Raw genomic sequence first — 21,624 nt, forward strand, 5'->3', positions numbered from 1 at the left:
TTGTAGGTAATGTTCTGTTATATTTGGCCGATCTGCTATGAAACCCTCATTCATGCTTTTATGTTTTTCATGGTTTGACCATTTCAATGTTCACACGGCCAGTCTCCTATGTTCCAGTCTCCATAAAACTGAGCTCATCCACTACTCTGCTGCTGATATCCTAACTCGTATAAAATCCCAAACATCCATCATTCCTACTCAGTGACCTACAATGACTCCCACAACAATGCGTCAATTTAAAAATTCTCGTCCGTATGTTCAAGATTTTTCATGGCTCCATCCTCTTTCCTGATCTCTGTAATCCCCTTCAGCCCTAAAACCCTTGCAAATTCTATATTCTTCCAACTCTCGGTGCTTGAGCAACCCCGATTCTCTGACCAGCCACTGCTGCTATGCCTATAGCCGCCTTGGACGCAAGTTCTAAAATTTCTCCCGGAACCTCGTGCCCTTTTCAACTCCATTAAGAACTACCTCCTTGGCTGTGCATTTTGGCACTTGTCTTGACGTCTCTTCCTTTTGCTGATAACACTCCTGTGAAGTACTTTCGGATGCTTTAAACTGTTAACGGTTCCATATACATGCAACATTTTGTTGTTAACTGCTAACCACTATGTTTCTACACTTCTTTCTCACATCCAGTGATTTACGCCAGCCTGTCATAAAGAAAGGCAGCAGACACATGGAAAAACCCACCACCCACAAGTTCCCCTCCAAGCCGCTGACTAAGAAATATATCGCTGTTGCCTCACTCACTGGGTCAGAAAACCCTTAAACTCTCTCCCCAACAGCACTGTGGCTTTAGCAGTTCAAGAAAGCGGCACGCCACCATCACCTTCTCAAGAAAAATTAGTGTTGGGAACCAAATGCTGCTCTGCCCAAGAATTAATAAAACAAAAGTAAATATCAGTAATAATTCTAACTGTGATTCAGTAACTGGAATGCTGAAAGTCTCTTTGCCCAATGTAGTTCTCGCCTGATATACAAACTGTTCAAAAGTGTACCAATAGAAAGTACTGGCTTGATTTTGCGGTTTCAATTAATGACAGCGAATCCGTCACTGCCGTGACCACTTAGAACTGCTGCAGCAACTCCTGGCATCCACACACACAAAGTTAAATGCAGCAACCCATAAGCTGCTCTGTGATTCCCGGCTCCTCCGCTGTTGGAAGTCCCCACGGATGGAAATCTTAGAAATCGCTTCACTCGACATGAATGTCAAATTTACACTTTTAGGCTCACTGTAAAAGCCTTTTGAGAAAGTTATGCCTTGTTGAAGGAGGTGATTTTACCATTGACTGGTCCATTATTTCCTATTCGAAAAGGGGGCTTCATCCAACCCTACTCTACAACCGTGCACAAGGCCAGCAAGGACCACTGATCGATGTCACTTGGCAAGTTTAGATTCAAATCCATTTTTGTTTCTCGCTATTATTTTCCAGATTCTTATTTAGCATTTCTCCCAATATGCCTGCACTTTCTGCCAGCATTTTATTTTTAGTGGTGCAGCAACATCAACATCTAAAAACCAAAGCAATTACTTTGTATGATGCAAAATCGGCGACTTTATCATTAATGTAATTGTATAGCCAACTGGCAAATTAATTGAAGCAATGTGGGGCTAGGAGTTGGGAGAAGTATTGGTTGTAAATGTTTTGAAAAGCAATGAAATTACAATGCGTTTATGAAGTGCCTGCACGAAGCAATTCTCACACCCTAACACCAAAGCAACATAACCTCAACTGAGCCAAATAAAATAAATAAACAATCCGCGAAGGAAAGGCGCGAGCAGTCATAAACAAAGTACCAAACTGTAATTACATCCATCTGAGGCTTTCTTTTTGCAAATTGTAAATATGAACAATAATGTACTGGAAAATGCTCGCTGGTCACACAGGCTGTATGTACAGAATTGATCTGTGTTATAAAGCAGATCGGCATTATACAGATACTTGTTGATCTTGGACCCAGTGCTCCTCTGTAAGGGGTGTTAGCTTTTTACTGTGGGTAATGCGAGCAAAAAGAAATCATTGCAAGCGCACAATGGGATTTCCTATTTGGTAATCACACTGGCATTTCATTACATTTCTGATGGCACTTTGATGGAATTTTCCCCAGAAGCAATGCTGTACACAGCCTCTTTGATACAAAACACAATCCCTCTAAGATTGCTGTGTGGCCATGCACGCGGCATCTTGAAGGAATTGTTGGTTGTGCATGGCCTGCTTGTTGCCCTCCCAGATTCTGGAAGCGCTGAAATATCGGTGAAAGTTACGTGTCCAAATTATTTTTGGCCATTTAATCTTCCCTTTCTTGCTCGGCTTTGGTTACATTGGCAGCCTAAATGGTCAAACTTGAAGGTTTGAGCCTTCACTGTTCGTTTAGGCAAACTGCCCAATAGTGGAGAAGGAGACAGTCAAGTTTGAACCTGTACTCTCTTGATAGCTTTCACTTCCACATTATACCATGGGATCTTGGTTTGAGGTGAGGAATGGGATTGCTGGCTAATACTACAAACTCCCACCAGCCTCAGCTGATATTTTAACACAATGTCACCCCGACAATGATTAATTTATTCAACCAGATCATCAAACATAAGAAAATAAGGGGCATGGAGACAGTTGAAATAAACATCCCCCCACCCAATGTTTTTTACTACTGAGCTGTAGAGATCAGGAAGGTCTGAGTTCATTTCCCACCTGTGCTGAATCAGCTGGAGTAATAGATATGGCAATAGCATAGGCTTCTATTGAAGAAAGTAGAGGAGAAAATACTCAGACAGGTTAGCTGCTTTTCAGCCAGCAAATCCTTGTTGCTTCAGTGTGAAAATCAGCAAGAACAGGTTTGGGCTTGGGTATGACGCCCCTTCCCCTACCTTGACATCATTTGCGTTAACCATGCATTCAAAGAGCAACTTGTAACTCACTCCCAGTGAGTTCTCCCAGTGAGCCAGAGAAGACACAACCAGAGTGAGACACAGCGAAGAGTGAGTTTGGGAATTTGAAGCGAGGTGGGAATTGAATTCAATCGGTAAGACTGTTCCTTTTTAGATTTCAGGAGTTTAAATTAATCTAGAATTGTGCAGTGAAGGTTAACAAGGGCAGCCCCACCCACTCACATATCTGGTTGGAAGTTAAGTGTCAGTCACATTAATCTACTTTCATCTAAAAGCAGGTTTGGGGGGGGGGGGGGGGGGGGGGGGGGGAGTCAACTCAGGCCAATTTAAAAGAGCAACTTGGAACTCACTCCCAGTGAGCCATAGAAGACACAGCCAGAGTGAGATATAGTGAAGAGTGAGTTTGGGAATTCGAAGCTGGGTGGGGAGGAGGTGCTTTTTAACCTTGGTAAGTGACTGGTAAGTAGTTTTTCTTTTCATTCTCTAATTTATTTATTTTTTCGTTCATTTTTTGGAATTGTAGTTGTATAAATTAACCTAAGGTTTAAGACATGGCAGGAGATCCCAGACCCGTGTCATGCTCCTCGTGTGCGATGTGGGAGCTCAGGGACATGTCCACTGTCCCTGGCTCCTTCATGTGCAAGAAGTGTGTCCAGTTGCAGCTCCTGGTAGACCGCTTGACGGCTCTGGATCTGCGGATGGACTCACTTTGGAGCATCTGCGATGCTGAGGAGGTCGTGGATAGCACGTTTAGCGAGTTGGTCACACCCCAGGTGAAAGTTACTGAGGGAGATAGAAAATGGGTGACCAGAAATCAGTGCAAGAGTAGGCAGGCAATGCAGGTGTGCCCTGCGGTCATCTCCCTGCAAAACAGATATACCACTTTGGATACTGTGGAGGGAGATGGCTCACCAGGGGAAGGCAGCAGCAGCCAGGTTTATGGCATCGTGGCTGGCTCTGCTGCACAGCAGGGCAGGAAGAAGAATGGCAGGGCTATAGTGATAGGGGACTCGATCGTAAGGGGAATAGACAGGCGGTTCTGCGGACAAAATCGAGACTCCAGGATGGTATGTTGCCTCCCTGGTGCAAGGGTGAAGGATGTCTCGGAGCAGCTGCAGGACATTCTTGGGGGGGAGGGTGAACAGCCAGCTGTTGTGGTGCACATAAGCACCAACGATATAGGTCACGGCAGGTTGTTACATGAAGATATGGGTACAACGACAAGGAAAATTAGGAGAAAAATTAAGAGGAAGTATAACTTAGGGGATGTTACTGATCGAGGTGTTAAGATTCAAAGCAGAGGTATAAAAGCCAACATAAGTGTACTTTACCTGAATGCTCGTAGTATTCGGAATAAGGTAAATGAGTTGATGGCGCAAATCATCGTGAATGACTATGGTCTAGTGGCCATTACTGAAACATGGTTAAAGGATGGTCAAGACTGGGAGTTAAATATCCGAGGGTATCAAACTATTCGGAAGGACAGAGTGGATGGTAAGGGAGGTGGTGTAGCTCTGTTATTTAAGGATGACATCCGGGCAATAGTAAGGGATGACATCGGTGCTATGGAGGATAAGGTTGAATCCATTTGGGTGGAACTCAGGAATAGTAAGGCGAAAAAGTCACTGATAGGAGTAGTCTACAGGCCACCAAATAGTAACATTATGGTAGGGCAGGCAAGAAACAAGGAAATAACTGATGCATGTAGAAATGGTACAGCAGTTATCATGGGGGATTCTAATCTACATGTCGATTGGTTTAACCAGGTCGGTCAAGGCAACCTTGAGGAGGAGTTTATAGAATGTATCCACGATAGTTTCCTCGAACAATATGTAATAGAACCTACGAGGGAACAAGCTGTCCTAGATCTGGTCCTGTGTAATGAGTAAGGATTGATTAATGATCTCAGAGTTAGGGATCCTTTCGGAAAGAGCGATCACAATATGGTGGAATTTAAAATACAGATGTAGGGTGAGAAGGTAAAATCAAACACTAGTGTTTTGTGCTTAAACAAAGGAGATTACAATGGGATGAGAGAAGAACTAGCTAAGGTAGACTGGGAGCAAAAACTTTATGGTGAAACAGTTGAGGAACAGTGGAGAACCTTCCAAGCGATTTTTCATAGTGCTCAGCAAAGGTTTACACCAACAAAAAGGACGGTAGAAAGAGGGAAAATCAACCGTGGATATCTAAGGAAATAAGGGAGGGTATCAAATTGAAGGAAAAAGCATACAAAGTGGCAAAGATTAGTGGGAGACTAAAGGACTGGGAAATCTTCAGGGGGCAACAGAAAGCTACTAAAAAAGCTATAAAGAGAGTAAGATAGATTATGAGAGTAAACTTGCTCAGAATATAAAAACAGACAGTAAAAGTTTCTACAAATATATAAAACAAAAAAGAGTGGCTAAGGTAAATATTGGTCCTTTGGAGGATGAGAAGGGAGATTTAATAATGGGAGATGAGGAAATGGCTGAGGAACTGAACAGGTTTTTTGGGTCGGTCTTCACAGTGGAAGACACAAATGACATGCCAGTGCCTGCTAGAAATGAGACTATGACAAGTGAGAACCTTGAGATGATTGTTATCATTAAGGAGATAGTGATGGGCAAGCTAATGGGGCTAAAGGTAGACAAGTCTCTTGGCCCTGATGGAATGCATCCCAGAGTGCTAAAAGAGATGACTAGGGAAATTGCAAATGCACTAGTGATAATTTACCAAAATTCACCAGACCTTGGGGTGGTCGTGGAGGATTGGAAATTAGCAAAAATGACATCACTGTTTAAAAAAGGAGGTAGGCAGAAAGCGGGTCATTATAGGCCAGTGAGCTTAACTTCGGTAGTAGGGATGATGCTGGAATCTATCATCAAGGAAGAAATAGCGAGGCATCTGGATGGAAATTGTCCCATTGGGCATGCACAGCATGGGTTCATAAAGGGCAGGTCGTGCCTAACTAATTTAGTGGAATTTTTTGAGGACATTACCAGTGCGGTAGATAACAGGGAGCCAATGGATGTGGTATATCTGGATTTCCAGAAAGCCTTTGACAAGGTGCCACACAAAAGGTTGCTGTATAAGATAAAGATGCATGGCATTAAGGGTAAAGTAGTAGCATGGATAGAGGATTGGTTAATTAGTAGAAAGCAAAGAGTGGGGATTAATGGGTGTTTCCCTAGTTGGCAATCAGTAGCTAGTGGTGTCCCTCAGGGATCAGTGTTGGGCCCACAATTGTTCACAATTTACATAGATGATTTAGAGTTGGGGACCAAGGGCAATGTGTCCAAGTTTGCAGACGACACTAAGATGAGTGCTAAAGCAAAAAGTGCAGAGGATACTGGAAGTCTGCAAAGGGATTTGGATAGGTTAAGTGGATGGGCTAGGGTCTGGCAGATGGAATACAATGTTGACAAATGTGAGGTTATCCATTTTGGTAGGAATAACAGCAAAAGGATTATTATTTAAATGATAAAATATTAAAACATGCTGCTGTGCAGAGACCTGGGTGTGCTAGTGCATGAGTCGCAAAAAGTTGGTTTACAGGTGCAACAGCTGATTAAGAAGGCAAATGGAATTTCGTCCTTCATTGCTAGAGGGATGGAGTTTAAGACAATGGAGGTTATGCTACAATTATATAAGGTGTCAGTGAGGCCACACCTGGAATACTGTGTTCAGTTTTGGTCTCCTTACCTGAGAAAGGGTCAACTGGCGCTGGAGGGTGTGCAGTGGAGATTCACTAGGTTAATCCCAGAGCTGAAGGGGTTGGATTACGAGGAGAGGTTGAGTAGACTGGGACTGTACTCGTTGGAATTTAAAAGGATGAGAGGGGATCTTATAGAAACATATAAAATTATGAAGGGAATAGAGAGGATAGATGCGGGCAGGTTGTTTCCACTGGCGGGTGAAAGCAGAACTAGGGGGCATAGCCTCAAAATAAGGGGAAGTAGATTTAGGACTGAGTTTAGGAGGAACTTCTTCACCCAAAGGGTTGTGAATCTATGGAATTCCTTGCCCAGTGAAGCAGTAGAGGCTCCTTTATTAAATGTTTTTAAGATAAAGATAGATAGTTTTTTGAAGAATAAAGGGATTAAGGGTTATGGTGTTCGGGCCGGAAAGTGGAGCTGAGTCCACAAAAGATCAGCCATGATCTCATTGAATGGCGGAGCAGGCTCGAGGGGCCAGATGGTCTACTCCTGCTCCTAGGTTCATTTGATATCAATTGCACTATTATTTGACATCAATTGCATTCAAAAGCAACCATTTAACTATCAACTGACATTAGTTGCACTCCAAAGCAATCAATTGGTCATTATTGACATCAGTTGCACTCAAAGCCAATCATTTAGCTATCATTTAACATTATAAATATCATACTTGACATCAATATCATTAATTGCCCCAAAACGCAGCAAACCCCAAAACTTTACAATTAGTAACATCACTTAAGCAATCAGGCAGCAAAAGTGGTAACTGGGGGCAGTTTTCAGTCTATGTTGGCCATCAGCAAGAACGGCTTTGCAAGCATAAATTATGGCAAGAATCAGGAGACGTGATTCTCGCCTTTGAGCTCCAATTTTTGTTTTCCAATTTTTCAAGCCCCTTGCCAGTAGTGTCACAGAAATCCCATCACGAAAGGTCAGGGACCACATTCAAACATATTAGCAAGCCCTCATGCCAGGACCTCCCCCCCTCACTGAATATTCATCAACCACCGCCATTCGGTCATGTTGGCACAATTTACAACAGCACCCTACAGACAAGGGGGAGGCAGGTCCTATTGATCTTGTGGAAACAGGGCCACAAATGGCAAAGCCTTGGAGGAGACAGTACTGGCCATGGATATTCCGTGGTAGAACTGCCAAAGGCTGGTCCCATTCCCAGAGGCTGGAGCGAGGGGGCTGTGGAGGGAGGGAGTGAATAGATAGGAGACTGGAGAGAGAGAAGGGGAGAGAGTTGAGACTTCAAGGAGAGAGTGTTTGGAGACTGGAGGTGAGACTTTGGAGACTTGGGGGGGGGGGGGGGGGGAGTAGTGGGAGGGTTTGGAAATTGGACGGAAAAGGAAGAGTTTGGAGACAGGAGAGAGAGGGGCAGGAGTTCAGAGACTGCCGGAAGAGGTGGTAGGGTTTGGAGGCTGGAGGGAAAGAGGCGGGAGGGTTTAGAGGAGGGTTGGGAGACTGAAGTAAGAGAGATGCAGGATCCGGAGACTGGAGGAAGGGCAAAACATGTGAAGTCTGGAATGAGGGTGGAGCTGAGATTGGAGGGAGAGAGATGAGATTAGAGGGAGATAAATAAGATGGGAGGAAGAGAAATGAGACCGGAGGGGGAGAGGGGGAGGGAAATGAGACTGAAGGAGAGGGAAAGAGTTTAGATTCTGAGACTGAGGGTGTCACTATGTTTGATAGAGTTTAGACCCTGAGATTGGGGGTGAAAACGTTTGTACCCTGAGATTTGGAAGGGGGGGGGCGGGGAGAAGAGTTTAGACCCTGAACCCGCGATGGATGGTTGGAAATTATAGACCTGGAGACTAAAATAAATTAAGAACCAATAGGGAAAATGTGGTGCTCTCAAGCATGTACAGAGGAACAAATTTTGGGGCTAAACGAAAATTGAAGTTCAGATATTATCAAAGTAATTAATTTATTTGTATTTTTCAAGACAGGTTGCTGAGCGCATCTGACAGCTTTGAGTGTGATGGATAGTTTTATGCGCAGTGGATAGCTTTGAGCATCCTGGACAGCTTTGAGTGTGCTGGATAGCTTTGAGCACATGATCAAATTTGATGTCAAATTAGTTCTGAATCAGAATTTCTGATGTCAAATCATAGTTGAGCACATTGTTCAGATAGGGGTTACCCATCCTACTGACTATCCGTGCTAAGGTTCACACATGATGGATGGGAGTTTGGATGAACTACTGGGGGCTGCTGATGCCCACGGAACAATTTTCCAATTTTCTGTTGGGGAGGGGCAAAAATTGTTTTAAAGAATGTGGACACATTATAGTAGATTAATTAAATAAAACAGCAAGAGCTCAATACTCACTCCTGGCATATATTCTACAAAGATGGACAATTTTCTTTCCATTGTATCACGCAGCGACCCATAATACTGCACTATCCTGTCGTGGTGAAGATTCTTGAGTAACTGAATTTCACATTCCAAGGCATTGACTTCCTGCAAAAATTATGAAAGAACAAATTTTTAAAGGAACAAGTTTTCCTGCCTTGCCAATAACAATATTCTACCCCATTTTCCTTTCCTTGCACCATCATTCTTTTTTTCATTTAGCCACTTGTGTCTTCCACTCTTGAACAAGCCTTCCCTTTTGATCTTTCCTCCCCTCCTGTTTTTCAGAACCTGCCATCTTTTACTTCTGTAACTTTGTCCAGTTCTGATGGAAGGTCATCTGGGGTGAGAAAATCAGTGTAAATCGCATCAGCTGTTACGGCATGATTCCCATCGCGATCTTCCCCACTTAGTCAGTTTTTGGAGAGTTGGGGAAGAGGGGGTGTGATTTGCACTGGCACTTTGAGGGGTGGGGCAACACACAGGCAAGTCCAGCCCTTTATAAAGGGCGCCCTGATCTCAAAGTGGCAGTTTCAGGGCTGCAGTGCACCCCCCTCTCCCCCAAACCCAACTCGTGACCATCCACTACAAGGTTTGCTAATATCAGGGTCTTCCCAATGTGTCTTCTTTCAAACCCCACCTCCCCATTCTCACCAGCAAAGACCACCTCCCTGAATCACGGTCTTCAGATTCTCCCCCCCCCCCCCCCCCCCCCCCCCCACCAGCCCAAGTGAGCGACAACCCGCAATGGGGTCGCCAAAGACCCTCCCTTTCTTCAGCCCCCCATTCTCACCCCCCACCCCACTACCATCGGTCCTTCCCTTCCGGCCCCGCCATGTGGCAGTACCAATCTGGCACTTCCCACTGGCAGTATTGCCAGCGTGACAAGGGCAATGCTAGGGTACTGTCCAGCCATGTCCCTGATCACCCAGAGACTCCAAACACCTCCGAGCCTCCCGGTGTGGTTATCACGTCTATCCAGCGACCCTCACACTTCAATGTGGGTGTGGTGCCAGCTATTTCAATGGTGGAAAGGTTCCTCCAGTGCAGACATGCTGTTCAGTCATCAGAGGTTGAAAAAGATTCAGTCAAACAAAAAGCACTCAAACTGACACCTGCTCTTTCTAGGAAGGGATGATGTGGCGATGCCGGCGTTGGACTGGGGTGAGCACAATAAGAAGTCTTACAATACCAGGTTAAGGTCCAACATGTTTGTTTCAAACACTAGCTTTCGGAGCACTGCTCCTTCCTCAGGTGAATTAAGAGGCATGTTCCAGAAACATATATATAGACAAATTTAAAGATGCCAGACAATGCTTAGAATGCGAGCATTTGCAGGTAATTGAATCTTTACAGATCCAGAGATGGGGTAACCCCAGGTTAAAGAGATGAGAATTGTCTCAAGCCAGGACATTTGGTAGGATTTCGCAAGTCGCCGCCACTAACTGGAGGATCCCGTAGCCTTTCTTAGAACACTTCCATAGGATTTTGTTTTTAACAATCACCTGACCAGGGAGACAAAGCCTCAGTTTAACATCTTATCACAAAAATCACATCCCCAATAGTGAAACACTTTCTAATTCATGAGTGAGTCTGCCTTATCTATGTGCTTGAGCCGTGTACTGAGACTCTGAGCTTTCTATTTTGACAAAGTTATTTCTGGCAACGGGGATGTGCTGAGTAGTCACACATCAAGTGGCTCTCCTCCAGAACACAGTAAAATAGGCACTTTTGACCGAATGTAACACGAAAATTCAAACACATTCAACTTCTAAACAAAAAAGGCAAAGAAGAAAAGTAATATGCCAGCAAGCAATAGCTGGGGTGTCAGAAGCAGTGGGAAAGGGCAAGAGCAGCGGGTGAGTGAATCGGCGGACACACAAGGCGAGGGGTCCCTAACCTCCCACGGGAGAGGGAGACCAATGACCCGGAAGGACTCCCCCACCCCACTTGGAGAGGGATGGAAGATATTACTAACCAAGGAGCTGACCGCGATGAAGGAAGAGATAAAAGTAGAGATCCAGGTGGCGAAGATGCTGGTCGATGGGATGGGGAAGAAACTGAAAGTTCAGGATAGAACGATCCAAGAGCTCGAAAAAGCTTTGGTCAAACAGAGCGACGGGATCATCGCCCTGGAAGCAGAGATCTAAAGGTTGGTGGTAACCCAAGGGAGCCTGAAGGGGAAGGTCAAGAACCTGGTCCAGATGACAGAATGTTCGAATACTGGGCCTGCCAGAGGGGATCGAGGGCAGGGACCCAAATAACTACGTGGCCCAGATGCAGTGCAACCTGGTTTGAAGGGACAGCTTCCCCAAACCATCGGAGATCTATAGGGCATACAGGTCATTCCAATCAAAGCCCAAGGCTGGGGAGCAGCCATGGGCAATAATCGGCACGTTGCATAGGTACCAAGATTCGGAGAGGGTTCTGTGTTGGGCACAGCAGACGACAGCAACGAGTTGGGAAGGACACAGAATAAGGGTGTATCAGGGCATTGGGGCCGACCTGGCAAAGCGCAGGGCCGAGTTTAACCACACAAAGTCGGCCCTGTACAAGAACAATATAAAATCTGGGATGTTATTACCAGCCAGGCTCTGGGTGACATTCCAGAATAAAGAACACTATTTCACCACCATGACAGAGGTGGACGAGTTTGAAGCTGCAAACAGCCTGGACAAAAAGCAAGCCAGGCAGCGGTGAGGAAGAAGCGGGGAGAAAAGTGGTAGACATGGGACAATTTAGCGTGGACTGGACTGCCTCGCTATGAGTGGGAGCACTAGCTCATAGGTAGAGAGGTAAATAGGAAGGGAGGTGGGGAAGGGCAGAACCATCAGGCAGAAGATACAGAAGTCTGAAGACCCGCACATCCAAACATAGGAACAGCTTCTTCCCCACAGTTACGAGACTCCTCAATGACTCTCCCTTGGACTGATCTGTTCCCTGTAAGAACACTATTCACGACGCCCTGTCTTGTTTGGCCCTTGTTTCGCACTGTAACCAATCACTATTTGTTGATGTACGATTGTCAATGTACTCTGTCGATTATTCTTTTGTCTACTATGTACGTTCCCTTGGCAGCAGAAAAATACTTTTCACTGTACTTCGGTATATGTGACAATAAATATCAATCAATCAAAATGGGGATAGAGCAGACTTCCGGTGATGGCGGGTCGGAGGCAGCCGCGCAATGGAGGGCCCCTGTTCGGGAACGGCATTTTCGGTGCTTTAAGCCCAGTCCCAGGGTCCATGGAGGCGGCAAAAGCAGGGAGAAGGCACAGAGGAGGCGCAGTGAAGGCACAGTAAAGGAAAATGTCGAGGGTAGCAAAAAAACGGCCATTAAAAAAACAGCTGAAGGTCCGTCGGAGAGTGGAAAGGTCACCGCGGGGTCACCAAGGAAAATGGAGGCTGAAGCACCAGGGGAGGCCGCATTGCTTATGGCTGAAGAAATAACTAAGGTGATGGCTGCGGAATTCGGTCGTGGAGGCCTGTACCAAAGGGGAGTGAGCCGCCAAGGGTAGTGACTCTGTGCATCCGTAGGTACAGTGTGAAGGAGAAGGTCCTGTGCTGGACCAAGCAGAAGCGGGTGGTGCAGTGGACTGGGACAGGTATACGTGTATACCAGAACTTTACAGTGGAGCTGACGTGGAGGCGGGCTGCTTTCAACCGGGTGAAGAGGGCATTGTACATTAGCAAGGTGCAGTGCGGCATTGTATATCCAGCGAAGCGGAGGATGACTTACAAGCTCAAGGACTTTTATTTTGGAACGGCGGAAGCAGCGGAGGATTTTGTGAAGGCGGAAGGACTGTGGCAGAACTGCGAAATTGAGAAATGGCCATGTGCCGATGTAACCTCATGACTGTATTTTCTTCTTTTTTGTTTCACTGCGTGCGGGTGTATGGGCTAAAGGAGCCAATGTTGTATATATTTGGACAAGGGAAGTGATGGGACTTTCACTCGAAGTGAGGGCTCTTTTGGGTGTAGGTGGATACGCGGGGTTTGTGTGTTAAAAGGGGATTTCTGGGCTTTCCTAGGGCCGGGAAAGGGACCCGGGCGGGGTCCTCCACGCTGGCCTGTTTAAGCCGGCCAGTGAATGGGAGTGAGGTGGGGGGGAGGGGCTGTGGACATCGGAGCCTGGCAGAACAGGGTCCGAGTGGTCTAGCCGGGGTGGACAGTTGGGAGGAAGAACCGAGGTTGGGGGGAGGGGTTTTACAAGAGGTAGTGGATGGGAGGAGTTGGAGAGGGGGGGCGGGGGGGGGGGGGGGGGGGATTTACAACTCTTGGTTATCATGTACGGTACTCTTTCAGAGGTTGGACAGCATTGAGTGTGGTGGGGGGGGGGGGGGGGGGGGGGCGGGGAGTGGACTCTATGGTGACCATGGGCAGTCCCGAACTCCTTTTTCTTTTTCTCCTTTGTTTTTTGTTTCCACCGTGGGAGGGTTTGTTTTATTGGATGCATATATTGACAGGTGGGCCGTTGTTTGGGGTGGTAGGAGGATGGGATCGTTGTTATTGTTAAGGGGATTGATTTTGTATTTGTTACCATTTACTGTCTGTGGGTGGGGTGTAGATTTTGAAGGCAAATGTGAAAATGGAGAATAAAAACATTTTTTTTTTAAAAATGGGGATAGAGCAGACCGATAAGAAGACGGTCCTCCCCAGATTTCTGTTCGTCTTCCAGTGCCTTCCCATCTTCATCACTAAGTCCTTCTTTAGCGGGGGAACAAGATCATCTCGTGATTCGCATGGGCAAATAAGACCCCGCGAGTAAAGAGACTGTACCTAGAGCGCAGTCGGGGGGAGGGCACTGGGCTGGCATTGCCGAACTTTTGCAGCTACTATTGGGCGGCTAACATAGCCACAATTAGGACATGGGTATTGGGGGAGGGGTCGACGTGGGAGTGGCTAGAGGAGGCCTCGTGTAAAGGTACCAGCCGAGGGGCACTTGTAACGGCACCTCTGCCGTTCTTGCCGGCCCGCTACTCCTCTAGTGGTGGCGGCATTAAAGATCTGGGGTCAGTGGAGAAGACACAGGGGGCTGGAGGGAGCCTCAGTCTGGATCCCGATACGTAATAATCACAGATTTGTTCCGCGCAAGAGAGACGGAGAGTTTCAAAGCTGGCATAGGGCAGGTATTAAAAGGATGGGGGACCTGTTCATAGACGAGACCTTTCCCAGCCTGAAAGCGCACAAGGAGAAATTCAGTTTGCCCCTGGAAACGCTTTCAGATACGCGCCTTTCTGAAAAAAACAGTTGGTATCATTCCCGCTGCTACCCCCACACAGGATACAGGATAGGATGGTCCCCGGCACCTGGGTAGGGGAGGGGAAGGTTTCGGACATCTACCGGGAACTTCAGAAGGCGGAGGAAGCCCCAGTAGAGGGGCTTAAGGGCAAATGGGAGGAGGAGCTGGGTGGGGAGCTGGATGCGGGCCTGTGGGCAGACGCCCTAAATAGGGTCAATTCCTCTTCATCATGTGCCAGGCTTAGCTTAATCCAGTTTAAGGTGGTCCACCAGGCGCACATGACGGCAACCAGGATGAGCAAGCTCTTTGGGGTTGAGGATAAATGTGCGAGGTGTGCGGGAAGCCCTGCAGATCATGTCCATATGTTCTGGGCATGCCCGGCTCTTAAGGGATTCTGACGGGGTTTTGCTAAGGCAATGTCCAGGATCTTAGACACGTGGGTGGTGCTGGGTCCAGAGATAGCGATCTTTGGTGTGTGAGACGATCCGGGAGTTCAGGAAGCGAAAGAGGCCGACGTGTTGGCCTTTGCCTCCCTGGTAGCCCGGAGATGGATCCTTTTAATGTGGAGGGACTCGAAGCCCCCGAGTGTAGAGACCCATGGCTGGGTTTCTCAGTCTCAAGAAAATAAAGTTTGCCTTGAGAGGGTCCATGGAGGGGTTCTCTCAGAGGTGGCAGCTGTTCCTCGACTTTCTAGGAGAGCAGTAAAGGTCAGCAGCAGCAGCAGCATCCTGGGGGGGATCGTTATGTTGTATTGTTCTTTTCTTTGTATATACGGTTAACATTTATTTTGTTCTGCTAATTGTTGCGTACGGTTATGCAAACATTTTCTTTTTGACAAAAATGTGAATAAAAATAATTTTTAAAAAACAAAATGGGGACAGAGGAGGAAATCGGGACCATGGGGGGAACATAATGATAATGAAGGGGTTGGTTCTAGCCTTTCTTCAGCAGGTCAGGTTCGGGTTGATGGAACAAGATGACACCGTAAGCAGCCACTTTGGAGGGTGCACAAACAAATGGAAACCCCGGAATACAGGGGCTCACCCACAGTTGGCGGCCATGTTGGGTGCCCCCTGGACAAAGGGAAATCCCGGAGCGCAAGGGCCCGGCCTCATGGTGAGAACGGAGACCACGGCCATTTTGGTTGGCATCTAAAAAAAGGGAAACCACGGATTGCAGGGGTGCATCCACAAGATAAGTATGGTTGATTCGGCAGGAAAGGAGGGATAGAAACCCTCACCAGGATTATCACCTGAAATGTTATGGGACTATGGCCTAGTGAAAAAATCCATAGCCTTCGTCCACCTGAAAAGTATGAAAAGCGACAGTCTTCCTCCAAGAGATACATCTGAAGAAGAAGGGAGAAGGACCGACTGCGGGTAAGGAAGGGATGGGTGGGACAGACCTACCATTGCTGCTGCGGGATGAGGGCCTGGGGGGGTAACTATTCGATAAGCAAGAGAATGGTGTTCACGGCGCCAAAGACGGTTATGGACCAAGGAGGACGGTATGTCATGGTCAGCGGTGTTGTAGACGGGGCACCGGTAGTCCTGGTAAACGTGTATGCTCCCAACTGGGACGAATTTATAAAGAAGACCATAGCGGATTTCCCCGACATAGATATGCACTGACTGACGATGGGAGGGGACTTTAACTGTGTACAGGAACCACTGATGGACAGATCAAAACCCAGAATGGGGAAAATGACAGGCATGGTTAGGGAACTGGGAACATTCATGGAGCAGATGAGGGCAGTGGAACCATGGCGGTTCCTGTACCCTGTGAGAAAGAATTATTGTTCTTCTCACCAGTACATAAGGTGTACACTTCTTTGTAGTGGGGAAATCGGTGCTTCCAGAAATGGTAATCTCTGACCACACTACACATTACATGAATGTGAGGTTGGAGACAGGCAATGCCCAACACACCTCCTGGAGGTTGGACAGAACCCTCTTAGCTGACAATGTCTTCTGCCAGAAAACATCACAGACCATAGGCGCATACATTACTAGCAACCGGAATGGGGAAGTCTCACCTTCCTCGTTCTGGGAGGCACTGAAGGCAGTGATTAGGGGAGAAATTATAGCCAATATTCTCGTAGAGATAGGGAAGAGAGGGCAGCTAGGCAACAACTGATCTACTCCATCCTGCAGGTCGACAGAAGAAACTCCGAGGCCCCGAACATAGTGCGTATGGTGGAGAGGAAGAAGCACAAATGGACTTAAGGCAGTGCACCAACTCCACCAGACACAGAGGACTTTTATGAACATGGAGAGAAGGCCAGCCGCCTGCTGGCTCACCAGCTGAGAAAGTAGGCAGCCACAAGGAAAATAGCGCAGCTGAGGGATGGCAGACTGGTAGCTGAACCTAAAGATGTCAATGAAGTTTTCAAAGCCTTCTACTGGGGATTGTACACCTCCGAGCCACCAGTCGTAGGGGATGATAGACTAGGATTGGAAGAGGTCATGGTGGGCTTCGCCTCCAACTCCTTGCAGGTGGGGAAGGCGCCAGGACCGGATGGGTTCCCAGCGGACGTCCAGAAAAAGCGTACATTTGGTCTAGCGCCGCACCTGTGGGAGATGTTCACAGACTCACTAGCGAGGGGCATCCTGCCTCCGACGCTAACACAGACAACCCAAAAAAGACAAAGACCCAACGGAATGCAGACCCATTCCGCTACTCAATGTGGATGCGAAAATACTCACAAAAGCCCTGGCGCCGAGACTGGAGAACCGCATACCAGAGGTGGTCGCGGAAGACCAGACAGGCTTTGTTAAGGGTAAACAGCTATCTACAAACATCAGACGGCTGTTGAATGTGATACTGACCCCCATCTGGGGAGAGAATGCCAGAGTTGATCGTCTCCCTGGATGTAGAAAAAGTCTTTGGCAGAGTCGAATTGAAGTACCTCTTAGAGGTAGTGGAGCGGTTTGGGCTCGAGACAGAATTCACCTCATGGGTCAAACTCCCGTAAAATGTCCACAAGGCGAGCGTCCGGACCAACACCACACCTCTGAATATTTCCAGTTGCAGAGAAGCACCAGGCAGGGATGCCCACTGTCCCCGCTCCAGTTCACCCTGGCACTGGCAATTGAACCCCTGGTGATCACCCTGCGAGACACGAGTGGCAGGAAGCGAATCTGAAGAGGAGACAGACAGCACAGAGTCTCACTCTATGCGGATGATCTGCTCCTCTACATCTCGGACCCGCAAAGCGGCATGAACAAAATCATGACGTTTCTGGAAGAGTTCGGAGCCTTTTCGGGCTACAAGCTCAACCGGGATAAAAGTAAAGTTTTCCCGGTGAACCCGAGAGGGCAGGGGTGGAGCTGGCGGGTCTATCATTTAAAATAGCCCAAAACAAATTCCGCTATCTGGGGATCCAGATGGCTCAGGACTGAACACGGATCCACAAGTGGAATCTGTCCAGTCTGGCGGAAGAAGGGACCTGCAGAGATGGGATGCAGTGCCGCTTTCCCTGGCAGGGAGGGTGCAGACGATCAAGATGAACGTACTGCCCAGGTCCCTCTTCCTGTTCAGATCCATACTGGTCTTCATCCCCAAGGCCTTTTTCCAAACAGTAGGCAAAATGATTATGGCATGTGTGTGTGGGGGTGGGGCAAAGGGGTGGAAGAGGCCTGGCCATCCCGAACTCGTAATGCTACTACTGGACAGCCATGGCCGAGAGAGTGAGGAGATTGGTGAAGTAACCTAACACGGAATGGGTGAAGATGGAGGAGTCCACCTGCACAGGAACGACAATCCAAGCCCTCGCCACGACAGCACTCCCATTCCTGCCGGCAAAATACTCAACCAGCCCACTGGTGGTAGCAACACTAAGAACCTGGAACCAGATAAGGCAGCATTTTGGTCTAACTGAGGTGTCCAACATGGTCCCCATCTGCAGCAACCACCTGGAGGGGGAGGGGGGTACTGACGGTCAGGGGACAGACTTGCAACCTTAGAAAACCTGACAGAGAGACAAATTACTGAACAGACATTTTCAAATCAAAAACTTTCTCCTCAAGGAGATGACGAGGTACCCAAGGGCCCCGAGAGACACAATGTTGGTGGAGTTACTGGACGCAAATAACTTTTTAGAAAGGACATGCTCCCCACTGGATGGATCAAGGGAGAAATGGGAAGAAGAATTAGGAATGGAAATGGGGTGGGGAATGGGGAGAAAGCACGGAGCAGAGCCAACTCCACATTCCTCCTGCGCAAGGCTAAGCCTCATGCAGCTTAAAGTGGTGCACAGGGCACAACTGACAAGAACTCGAATGAGCAGGTTCTGCCCAGAGGTGGAGAACAAATGTGAACAATGCCAGGGAGGCCTGGTCAACCACGCCCACATGTTCTAAGCATGCCTTCTTCAAAGCAATGTCCAAGGTCGTGGGGGTGAGGGTGGAGCCGTGCCAGAGAGTGGCAGGCTTCAGGAATTCGGACCAGCCAGAACTTCATAAGGGGAAGAGGGCTGATGCCTTTGCCTTGCTTCCCTAATCGCCTGCCAGAGGACCCAGCTCGGCTATCGATCAGTAGCACTACCCACAGCTGCAGACCGACTGGCGGACCCTTCGGAATTTCTCCACCTGGAGAAGATCAAATACACCATTTGAGAATCTGAAGATGGCTTCCACAAAGCGTGGGGGCCATTCACCAACCTGTTCAAAGACACCACTGTTAGAATGGGGGTGGACATCAGGGGGATGCACGGGAACCACCGGGAATACAGAAAGCAGAGAGGAATGAGGGCTGGGGAGGGGGGGGGGGGTGTCAATGGGGGACGGAAGAGACCAAAGGAAATACCAAAGAGGAGCCCAGAGAGAGACTGACCCAGGGACAAGAGGGCCCATCACAAAGCTACAAGAATAAGTCAAACACCAAACCAACCACCTACGGTGAAACAAAGGGCCTAGGATAAAAATCCGGAAACAGCAGAAAAGGGGAAGTGGGGAGGAAAGAGAGAAGCATAACTGTGTGTGTGTGTGTGTGTGTGTGTGTGGTGATGGGGGGGGGGGGGGGGGGGGGGGGGGGAGGAACAACATGTAAACTGTTACCATCTTATCTATATCTTGTCAGTGTAAAAATGCAAACTTCAATAAAAATCTTTTTTTTCAATTTAAACTGAGAATGTAACCAATGGAATATCCAGACGGATATTCTGGAGGATGGAAGCTGATGGAGCAGAATGCTCACTGCTCATAAAATCTTAATGCACTGAGGGAGGCCATTTGGCCCATTGTGCCTGTGCCAGGTCTTTGAAAGAGGATCTAATTTGTCTCACTGCCCAGGTCTTTCCCCACAGCAAACACAAACTTTTACTTTTCGAGTACGGATCAAATTCTGTTTTTGAAAGTTGTTACTGAATGTTTCCACCAGTATTTAAGCATTGCATTCCAGATTGTAACAACAGGTGGAATTTTGAGCCCACGTTAACCATCAGCATCAGCTACGGGAGAGGGTAGAGCTGCCGAGGGGTAGTGAGTTCAGGTATCTGCAGGTTAGGGACTTGGCACGAAAGGTCTGGAGGGGGTTCCCTAGGTTGCCGGGATACACCCTGCTGGAGTGACTGCTGTTTCCAGATATGGACGGGGAGGGAAAAATTGGGGATACATATAAGTGGCTGGGGGAGCAGGGAGGCGAGCGGGTGGTGAACATCAAGGAGAAATGGGAAGCGGAGTTGGGAATAGAGATCAATTGGGGAGTATGGAGGGCGACATTATGAAGGGTAAACGGGACCTCCTCTGGTGTAAGGATGAGTCTGATACAATTTAAGGTGGTGCACAGGGTGCATATGACTCGGGCGAGAATGACTGAGATCTTTCAGGGGGTAACAGATGAGTGTGAGAGGTATGGGCAGGTGCCAGCGAATAACGCACACATGTTTTGGGGTTGTGAAAAGTTGGAAAGATTCTGGGCAGGAGTGTTCGCGGTCTTAGCTAGGATAGTGGAGGAGGAGGTGGACCTGGACCCTTTGATGGCGATATTTAGGGTTTCTTAGAAGCCGGAGCTCACGGAGAGGAGGAAGGCCAATGTTGTGGCCTTCGCCTCTCTGATTGAACAGCGACAAATTTGCTGGAGTGGAGCTTGGCATCGCCACTGGGGGGAGTAGCATGGTTGGGTGACCTGTGGTTAGAGAAGATAAAGTATGCATTAAGGAGTTAAGTGGGGAGTTTGAGAATAGGTATGTGATGTACCATCAATTGGACTCGAGACACGATGAAGATCCAAACTGTGGCTTTAATCAGCTAGTTGTTAGCCCGGTGGTCGACTACAGAGAAAGGCCGACCATCGGGAACTCTGGATACTTATACCCTGCCTCGGAGGCGGGGTCAACTTACCTCTCGACCAATTGGTGAGCAGTCACATGACTAGTCCCAGCCAATCGGACGAGAGGCACATGCCCAGCCAGCCAGCCAATGGGAAACCAATGCTCTGCACCAATGGCAGTGCTCACGTTCATACCACCACAGTTTGGGACTGTGTTTAACGAGCTATTCATCGCAGGGGGTGGGGGGGGGGGGGGGGGGGGGGGGGGGGGGGGGTTGGTGATCGGGAGAGGGGGAGTGAAAAAGGGGAAAAATCTGTACAGACTGTTGATTGTTGGGAAGTATGTTTCCGGGTGTTTACTGGCTGTAACCCGCTTTGATACAAGTTTGTAATAAAATACGTTTTTAAAAAAACCCATCAGCATAAATGGTGATATGATGGGGGCTCAGAATCCCACGAGAGCCTGGAACCGGCGGCGAGACCTAATTTCCCAATATACCCCATCCTTTCACTGTGACATAAAGGGGCGCCCACCCAGATCTCATTTCGATACATTTTAATAAATTTGAATATCATTAAAGGGCTTTCCAGACATATGATCCCCTCTCACTGAATATTCATACTTTGCTGATATGATATCGGCAACGTTTACAACAGCTGTATGAAAAAAGGAATCAGTCCAGGGGAACCTGCTTGGGGTGCCATGGTAAACATAAACCCCGGAGGAAGAGAAACATGCCTGGGCAGTGTTCTGGAACTGTCCCCTGGCACAGGTTATCCCCACCCCCCGCTGTGGCAGGTTGGCAGTGCCAGAGGTGGGCTCTCTCGGGTGCCCCATGGGGTGGAGGGGGGGGGGGTGGGACGTTCCCTTTATGTGTGGTGGGGGTGGCGGTGCCTGTGAGGGGAGAGGAACACCGATGTCTGTGAGGGGCGAGAGTACCCCAATACCTTTTTTTCATAGAATTTACAGTGCAGAAGAAGGCCATTTTGGCCAAACGAGTCTGCACTGGCTCTTGGAAAGAGCACCCTACCCAAGCCCACACCCCCACCCTAACCCCATAACCTAGTAACCCCCCCCCCCACTCAACACGAAAGGCAATTTTGGACACTAAGGGCAATTCTAGCATGACCAATCCACCTAACCTACACATCTTTGGACT

The 21,624-nt window shown here is 48.0% G+C and overlaps 1 protein-coding gene across 1 annotated transcript in view; it reads right to left on the reverse strand.

Moving 5' to 3' along the window:
* Positions 1–21,624, reverse strand: part of map3k22 (mitogen-activated protein kinase kinase kinase 22) — a 178,938-nt gene that overhangs the window by 18,155 nt on the left and 139,159 nt on the right. Inside the window, 1 exon segment of the mRNA XM_038808845.1 lies at positions 8,929–9,060. Within this exon segment, the coding sequence (XP_038664773.1) occupies positions 8,929–9,060 (132 nt within the window).

This window comes from Scyliorhinus canicula, chromosome 10, assembly GCF_902713615.1.
Source record: "Scyliorhinus canicula chromosome 10, sScyCan1.1, whole genome shotgun sequence".
Taxonomy (NCBI): Eukaryota; Metazoa; Chordata; class Chondrichthyes; order Carcharhiniformes; family Scyliorhinidae; genus Scyliorhinus; species Scyliorhinus canicula.